The 8,960-nt window shown below is 55.8% G+C and overlaps 1 protein-coding gene across 1 annotated transcript; it reads right to left on the bottom strand.

Moving 5' to 3' along the window:
• Window positions 1-526: 526 nt before the first annotated feature.
• On the bottom strand, window positions 527-2,125 carry SSSCA1 (Sjogren syndrome/scleroderma autoantigen 1). Its single transcript, XM_006771587.2, has 4 exons — window positions 1,763-2,125; window positions 1,516-1,667; window positions 1,300-1,384; window positions 527-905 (listed from the first exon to the last, which is right to left on the bottom strand). Exons 1-4 carry the CDS (start codon window positions 1,779-1,781, stop codon window positions 562-564), a joined length of 600 nt encoding a protein of 199 aa, XP_006771650.1. The 5' UTR covers window positions 1,782-2,125; the 3' UTR covers window positions 527-561.
• Between the last annotated feature and the right edge of the window lie 6,835 nt (window positions 2,126-8,960).

Genomic DNA, 8,960 nt, shown 5'->3' on the forward strand with positions numbered 1-8,960 from the left:
AGAAGGGAGACAGAAAAAGTGGGGAGAGACCGAAAGCGGCGGGCACGGGTCATTCACTGTTCTTTTCACTCCCCCAGCGCTGTGTTGAATTATCCTGTCCAACTATAACTCCCAAGGAAAAGGATCTAAAAGCGGGGTCAGGAGGCTGGTAAATCCATACTTGGTCCCTGACGGGCAGCCTGATGCCCTGTCAGTGTCTGAGTACCCGGGCTGGGCAGGGAGGCAGCTACCAAGGGGACTGGACTCCCTAGCTCACCAACGGGTGGAGGAGCACTGGATGGCTCAGGAGGCCGAGGTGCTGCGAGGCACATCCCCCCTGTTCCTGACTTTGCAGAGGCAACTATCACAGAGTCCTCTCCCTCCCCGTCACCCCCGAGTGGGGAAACTGAGCAGAAACAAGCCCGACTCATCAAGGAGATTAGATAGTGGGAGGGTGAGAGACCAAAAGCAGGAAAAGGCGAGTGCCGCTGGGGCTAGCATGCACACTCAGAACCACGGCAAGAACAGACCACACAAGAGGAGCAGCTGTTTTTCTAGCGGGTTTTTCTCAGGGGGGGTCTCTCAGTGTTGCAGCTGCTGCAGGCTTTGCAGGGCTTCCGCACAAGCCCGGATAAGGCTACACAGCTGGATGCTAGTCTCCAGGGAGGTGCTGGAGCCCAATTCAGCTGAGGCCCAGGTCAGCTTCTGCAGGAGGGCCTCCTGTGTGGTGGCCATGACATCTGCATTGGGAGGCACAGCCGGAGGGGCCGGGCCCTGGGCTGCCTTGAGCCCTGCTGCAGCTCCCTCACAGTGCTCTGGGCGGGGTACTGGGGGCTGAGGGGCGGGCCGAGCACCTGAGGGAGGCTCCAAGGCAGAGGCGAGCTGGTGCTCCCGAGCTTGGGAGAGGGCAGCCTGGGCATTCAGAGCTAAAAGAGGAGAAACCGAGTAGAATGGTCAGGACGCCTGCCCACCTCAGCCCTGAGCCACCTCCTAACTCTCTACTGCGCTGCTCTTTATGTGCTTCAGATGTGTTCCCTGCCACTCTACAGGGCAACTCATTCATTTTCTTTTTGTGTCATGTTTACTTACGTCCTTGAGTCATCGGTCTCAGCAGGACTGTGCCTCATGGAGCCGGGACCCTCCCCTGTGTCTGGCACACAGGAAGTGCCCGGCGCTCTTACTGAACGAATGCTCCTTTACCGAGCTAACAGGAGAAAGCGCCTTACCTCCGTCCCACTCAAGGACGCCACTGCTACCTCCCAGCACTACTGCTCCCAGGGCCCTATCACCACGCTCCACCAAGCACACTCAGCCCCTCACCCGGATTATCCTTATCCACGTCTGAATCGAGCTCCTGACAAGCCACGCAGTAGGTCTGCCGCTGTTTGTTCTGGAGGAGGATCGTCTAGGGGCCAGAAAGCACAGGGGCAGGGGTGAGACGCCAGGCAACAGGGACCGGAGAGGAGAGGCTGGGGAAGGGCCGTGCGGCCTAGTCTGTGCCCCATCCCTGCTCCCACGTCCCGAGTCCCTCCTCACCCCACAGTCCGCGCACGTGTCGCCCAGCATGCGGTAACCACGCAGCAGGTAATCGCCCATGAGCGAGGAGATGCGATTCTGCCGCTCCCGCCGAGCTTGCAGCACCTTCGTCTCCGCTTCGGTCGGAGGCTCCCAGGAGAAATCGTCGACTTCTGGGGAAAGAAAGGCACAAGGGACCTGGTGCGCTCGCCGAAGCAGGTGGCCTCCCGGACCCCGCAGCCGCGGACCCCGCAGCTCAAGTCCTCACCTGCACCGTTCAGGGCCATGTTGCCCGTTGTCGCCGCTGGGCTCAATGGAAGTGACGCACAGGCAGAGCGCCTGTCTCCGGCCCCGCCCCCTCCGTGGTGGGCGAGGGACGAGAGCGGAAATGACGCACAGAGGCTTCCCGGACGTCGCGACGCCCCGAGCGAGGCGTGTCTGCTGTAGACCACCCAGCCCAGTTCGCGACCCCAGCGGGAGCCCAGTAGGAGGGGCTTCCCCGCGGTGACTCCGCTCGGCTCGCAGCGCACGGGAGTGGCGGCGCAGGCGCCGTTCTGCCCGCCGGCTCCGCCTCCCCGGGGGTTTCCCTTTCCGCACTGGCCGGACCATTGACGGGCGGGGCAGTGGCATCATCACTGCAACACCCTTGCTAATCGCGGACGGCCCTTTGCTCGCGCGGGGCGCCTCTTCAGGCCTCAGTACTTACCACTTCAGCCTGCAAGGAGGGCCAGCAGAGACCATTCTCACTTTCTATACCTTTCAGCCTATTTGCATGTTTGGTGCCCCAGTCTCTCCATCCCCTGCCTACCCTAAGACCTGGGACTGATAACGGAGTCAGCTCCTAACTTTTTTTGAAGTTAAGCCCTCAAAAAGCCTGGTGCTTAAAAACACTGTACTGGGCATGCGCAGTTCCGGGAGCGGCCACAGCTGAGGAATGCTTGCTGGAGAGGGAGGGTGAAGGGCTTGTTTCACATGTCTGTAACCGTTATGCTTTCCTTGGGTGGGTTGCTATTAAAATTACTCGTGCTCCCTAACATTAGTCTTGGTGATTTTTTCTATTTTCTCTGTTCTTTCCCATACACATCCTCTCCCTTTTTAGGTTTGGCGAAGCCAGATGGAGTAGGCAGTGGACTCCAGAGGTGCAGCCTGCAGTGCCGCAAGGCTGTGCACCAGGGCAGTGGAGAGGGACCTAGGACTTAGACATCCCATAATCTCATCTGCAACTTCCTCCTTTGGTTAGGCGGCACATGCTTCTGCAATATAACCTGAAGATTGAGTGCCCTCCCAGCCCCATCTTCTTACATAGACACTTTGGAGCTGCCATTTTGCCCCAGCCAGTTGCTCGGGGTCCCTGAAGGGTCCCTGGTTCGATTCCTGTCAAGAGCACATACCTCAGTTGCAGGCTCCATCCTGGCCCCACACCCTGCATGCGGGAGGCAAACAACTATTATGTTTCATATTGATGCTTGTCTTTCTCCGTCTCTCTCCCTCCCTTCCACTCTCTCTAAGAATGAATGGGAAAATATCCTCTGGTGAGGATTAACCAAAATTGAAAATGGAACTGCCATTTTCTGATCCTTGCTGCCTCTTGCTTACTTGGAGAGCCCCGAGCCCTCTTCGCTCTCTCCCTCTCCGGGCAGTGTCCCTGACTCGGGACCTGGCCTCACGTCAGTTCTGCCAGGCTGACGAGAGGGATTCTCGGATTCTAACCTGTACGCGCAGACCTTCCAGGTCCTCGCTGTCTTCAGCTCCCAGCCTCACCCTGAGTTCTTCAGTGCACCTTCTGTGTCATCGCCATGGCCAATATCCATTCAACAGCCTCGTCTGCCTGGCACCAACAAAGACCCTTACACTCATCCTCCCATTTAGCCCCCTGCATTTCCTCATGACAACCTTATGCGGGAGGTACTGCAGTTATCCCCATTTTACAGAGCAGGAAACGGAGTGATTCTTTTAAAATAGAAATCAGATCATGTCACTATTTTGCTTAAAACCCTCTGGCATCTCCCCATCACATTTAGATGAAAATCCAAAGTCCTTACTATGGTCTCCAAGGCCGTACAAATCTGGCCCCCGGCCTCTCGTCTCCTCCCACCCTCCCTGCCTTCTTCCTCTCCCACCACTCAGGGGGACTCCCATCACCTTCCTCCACTCAGGGCCCCTCCCTGCCTCAAGTTCTGCAGGAGGGTGGACAAGGCACAGGCCTGGAACCAGGCAGGCCCGGTTTGATCCTGCATCTGCTGCTCACTGGCTATGTCACCTGGCGTGGTTTACCTCACCTGTCTGGACTTCAACTCCTCATCTGCCAAACAGGCCTTACACCTGCTGCGCGGGGCGGCTCCGCTGGAAGGCAGTGTGGCTGAGGCTGCTGAGTCAAGGGGTCCCAGATGTGAAACAGACACTGTCAGTAACCGCCCCGCTGCCCAATAGAGGGCTTTGCGCGGCAATGGTTTCCGCTAACGGGGGAAACAAATAACAGTTGACCAAACTCTCTAGACGCTGGAGCGCTCTGCAGATGTCCGGAATCAAGCTGTTGATGGACCTTGCACTGCCCAGATGGTCTCCATCGCTGTACCAGACACGGCAGCATGCCAGCCATCACGAGTGGGCACAAAGCAAAGGGCTCTATACTCCTGAGTCCTTCCCAGTCCTCGACAGGGGTGGGCACGTAGAAGGTCCCGGAAGTGCTGGTGATAATGCCAACGTGCAGCGGTCACGGTCGGCAGACCAGCTGCCTGGGAAGCAGTGAACTTGGGCTCTTTCATACCCTTCCCTCCCCAAAGAGTTTAGCGCACTCTCTTGTGAGCCAGCCCAACACCTGAGGCACTGCTGGCATGGCGGTAGTGAGGCCCATTCCCGAGTGACAGCACACACAACGGTGGCATTTTCACACACGGCTCAAGTACAGTCCCCACCTTGACTGCCTCACATAGCAAGGCGTGGCTTACACTGTGTAGCTGTGGCTCTGAAAAATCATAACGTACATTGTTGTATTTTCACACTAACAGTTTCTGAAAAGGGGTCAACTTTCCTTTTGTATTTTCACTGCCACGTGAATTGGTATGACATCTCTGTGAAACAGGCAAGGGCCAGATGATACAGCGATAAAAACAGTAATACTCAACTCTTGGTATATGTTTTCTTTGGGCTGGGCACTGTGCTAAGAGCTTTGCATGAATTCTCTCATTTAATCCTTAGGACAGCAGTTCTCAACCTGTGGGTCTCGACCCCTTTGGCGGTCAGTCAAACGACCCTTTCACAGGGGTCGCCTAAGACCATCCTGCATATCAGATATTTACATGACGATTCATAACAGTAGCAACATCACAGTTATGAAGTAGCAACGAAAATGATTTTATGGTTGGGTCACAACATGAGGGACTGTATTTAAAGGGCCAGAGGGTTGAGAATCACTGCCTGAGGACAATGCTATGAGTTAGGGCTTATCATTATCCCCAGTTTGCAGGTGGGGAAGCTGAGGCTGGGATGGGTTAAGCAGTTTGTCCACGGCCACCCTGCTGGGATGTGGCAGGGCTGGGGCTCCGCCCAGGCCGCACACATCTGCAGCCTAATTCTCACCAGTGGACTTGACCTGCATTTGAAAGTAGAGACGAGTGGTGGGGCTGAAGGTCCTCTCTGACTTATCAAGAGTGAAGCTAGCCCGGCCGGCACGGCTCAGTGGTTGAGCGTCGACCTATGAACCAGGGTGTTGCAGGCTCCATCCCCAGTGTGGGGCGTGCAGGAGGCAGCCGACCAATGGTTCTCTCTCCTCATTGATGCTTCTATCTCTCTCCCTCTCCCTTCCTCTCTAAAATCAGTAATCATGTATATTTTTAAAAAGAGTGAAGATAGGTTCATTTCATTTTCCAAGCCCATCTCTCAGTGCCCTGCATCACAGTACACGGCACATCAGAAGGGCTCAACGACAGCCACTCTCAGTAAAGTGTCATTGGAGACACGTGCTTCAAGGGCAGAATGAAATGTCCAGCCCTCATCTTTAGAACTGAGGTGCAGTCCCCAGCTACCCACCCCAGTGCCTAGAAGCTTCCCCGAAACATTCAGAAATCAGAGAAGCGGTACCGAGCCCGGCGACGGTCAGCTCTTTTAATGGTGCCTCCCCTCCCACCAGCCAGCCCATCGTGGCTCCCAGGCCCAGATAACAATGAAAAGAATGTGTGTGCTGAGCACTTATTATGTGGCCAGCATCTACCAAGGACTTCCTAAATGTAGGCTCATTTGATTCTCTGCTTAAAAATGAGGAAATGGAGGCAGGGAGAAGTTGAGATATTTTCCCAGTTCACATAGCTGGTACAGGATGCAGCCAGGAAAAATTAATGCCAGAAAACAACCGCGATGCTGTGCCGCCTCCTGAAACATGACTTCCGTTACGCAGGCGGCGGCTGCCCTGTCCAGCCGATTCCCCGAACGCGGCATGGGGAGCCTGGGTTTGAGTCCTGGCTCTACAGTTGACCAACTGTATAACTTCAGCCGAGTCCCTGGCCTCTTCTGGGCTTCAAGAAACCCTCTGCACAAGGAACCCTCCCCTAACATGTAAGCGGTCTGACCTGTCCCTGGGCTCTTTGTCCCATTCCAGCAAAGCCCTTCATTGCCCTCGGGCCCACCCCCCTGTCTTTAGGACATTGTGGGACCCCCACACTCCTCCATTCCAGGAGCACTGTGTAGGCTTTGGGTCAGGAAGACCTGAGTTCAGGCCCCACAGCTTATCACCCAATGACTGAGTCTAATTCAGCGGTTCTCAACCTGTGGGTCGCGACCATCAGAAAACACATATAGCATATCAGATATTTACATGACGATTCATAACAGTAGCAAAATTACAGTGATGAAGTAGCAACGAAAATAATTTCATGATTGGGGGTCCCCACAACATGAAAAACTGTGCTAAAGGGTCGCGGCGTGAGGAGGGTTGAGAACCACTGGTAATTGTCTCATCTTGCAGAGCCTGGGATTCCCCTTTGGAGCGGGGCTGGGAGGATGAAATGCCGTAACCGTGTAAAGTGCACAGTAAAGGCTGGGTGCTCTTGTGGCCTCGCTCCATTCAGTCAGCAAACTTCAGCAGCCTGTGTGTGCAGCCCTGAGCTAAGATCTGGAGTTTGTGCCGTCATGGGAGGCCAGTGAGACAGACAATAAGCAAGTAGTCAAACTCACAATGTTTCAAGTGGTTTCCAGCAGGAAACAAACAGGTAATGTGACCCAGAGGGTCACATTTTTAGAAAAAGCCACACAGAAATACCTCCCGGAGGCAGACACCCAACAGCCATCACTCAGGCAAAGGACTGACTGAGCTCAGCATCTTTTTTTTTTTTTAATCCTCACCCGAGGATATTTTTCCAACGATTTTTAGAGAGTGGAAGAAAGAGGGAAAGACAGAGAGAAATATCGATGTAAGAGAAACAGGATTGGTTGCCTCCTGCAGGAGCCCCGAACAGGGCCCCGGGCCAGGGAGGAGCCTGCAACTGAGGTACGTGCCCTTGACCCGAATCGAACCCGGGACCCTTCAGTCCGAAGGCCGACACTCTATCCACTGAGCCAAACTTTGTAGGTACAGGTGAGCAATGAGAAGCCATTGGAGGTTTGTTTTATATATATCTATAGATAGATAGATAGATAGATTGCAACCCAGGTATGTGCCCTAACCAGGAATCACACCATGGACCTCCTAGTTCATAGGTCGATGCTCAACCACTGAGCCATGCCAGCCGGGGCAATGGAGGTCTTCAGTCAGAGTAGTAGTATGGCTGGAATCAGGCAACTCCGGCACCAGGTGGAGGAGAGACCGACCAGAGCAGGTAGACATGGTGGTAGGGAGACCGGTGGGGCTGCAGAAAGGATCTGGGATGACCCAGAGGTCATGATCTCCTTGGACTTACAGGAGAAGGTACACCTTGGAGGCATTAAAACAGGCCAGTAGCTTCTAGGAAGATGGGGCGGCTGGGGGGTGGCACAGAGATGAGGATAGAGAAGGTGGCTGAGCCACCGATAGCACGTGTGGACTGTCGCCGTCTGCCTGCAGACCCACTGTGCGTCCTTGGTCTCCCTGCTCTGTGCCACAGGCTAATGTGTGCTGTATCCACCCAGGCTCTCCTGGCCGGGACCAGACTAGGTAGTATCCTCTCCCTGGCTCCCTCCCTGCGGGCCGCAGGGCGACAGGCTCAGGTCCCCGCTCAGGGCTCTGCTGGTCCCCAGGAGGGGTGTGCAGGAGGCTCTCTCACCCGTGTTTCTATCTCTCTGTCCCTCTCCCTTACTTTCTCTCTAAAATCAATAAAAACATTTTTTAAAATATATTTTATTGATTTTTCACAGAGAGGAAGGGAGAGAGATAGAGAGCCAGAAACATCCATGAGAGAGAAACATCAATCAGCTGCCTCCTGCACATCTCCCACTGGGGATGTGTCCGCAACCCAGGCAATACCCTTGACCGTAATCGAACCCGGGACCCCTCAGTCCGCAGGCCGACGCTCTATCCACTGAGCCAAACCGGTTTCGGCAATAAAAACATACTTTAAAAAATGTTCAGTCACCCACCTGGCAGGTGGTAAGCACTCAGTATTATTCCTGCGGAGTGTGTGACCTGAGCCCTGAGGGCAGGTGGGGCCCCTCCCTCCCTCTCCTGGATCCCAGCAGCTGGGAGGCCCTGTGGTCAAGGGATAGCTCCTGCCCCAGCCCTGCAACACCAGCCTGAGCAGTTCAGGCAGGGTCTCCACGAAAGGGTTTCCCTCGGTCCTCCCCAAACTACCCAAATAAATCTACCCTCAAAGTAAGGCCATGAGTGCTGGGACAGGTGTGCCTGAAGGACCCATCCCGAACCCCCTTCCTCAGCCAGACTGCCATCCCCGCTGCCCAGCAGGAGAGGGTTTGGTGCCACCCTGACTGGGTCATGTCTTGCTCTGGACATACCCAGGTCACACCCACCCCCTGCTGGGTTCTGTGAGTCAGAGACTGAATCCTGGGGTGTCCGGGCCAGGCCTTCCCCCTTCTGGCCTGGGCCCCAGGACTCTGTAGCTTTCCAGGCCTCCCTTCCAGACCCGTGGACAGGCCTGGCTCCCCTCCAGCCTTGACCAAACTCAAGGCCTTGCCCCAGCCCCTGCCAACCCCTGCCCTGGGGCCCTGCTCTGCCCCTCCCCGGGCCCCTGGGCCCTCAGGCAGCACCCCCCTCCTCCCGGCTGTTAGCCTGGGAAGGGGGCCAGACCCTGAGCTCAGACCTTGGCGATTCCAGAGTGTCTGAGGCCCAGAGCCAGCCCCGCCAGCCCGGCCAGACATGCAGAAGGGGGAGGGGGTACAGGGTGGGCACCAGGAAGCCATTTACAGGGGGGCTGGGCACTCTCCCTGCAGGAGCACACCCGGACCTCCCCCCTCCCCTTCCTGTCCTCGCCCCCCAGTCCTGTTCCTCACCATTACCTTCCTCACTCCCTAGGTCCCAATAAATTAAAAGGGGGGGGAGGGGG

Source organism: Myotis davidii, unplaced genomic scaffold (genome assembly GCF_000327345.1).
Source record: "Myotis davidii unplaced genomic scaffold, ASM32734v1 scaffold425, whole genome shotgun sequence".
NCBI classification, from domain to species: Eukaryota; Metazoa; Chordata; class Mammalia; order Chiroptera; family Vespertilionidae; genus Myotis; species Myotis davidii.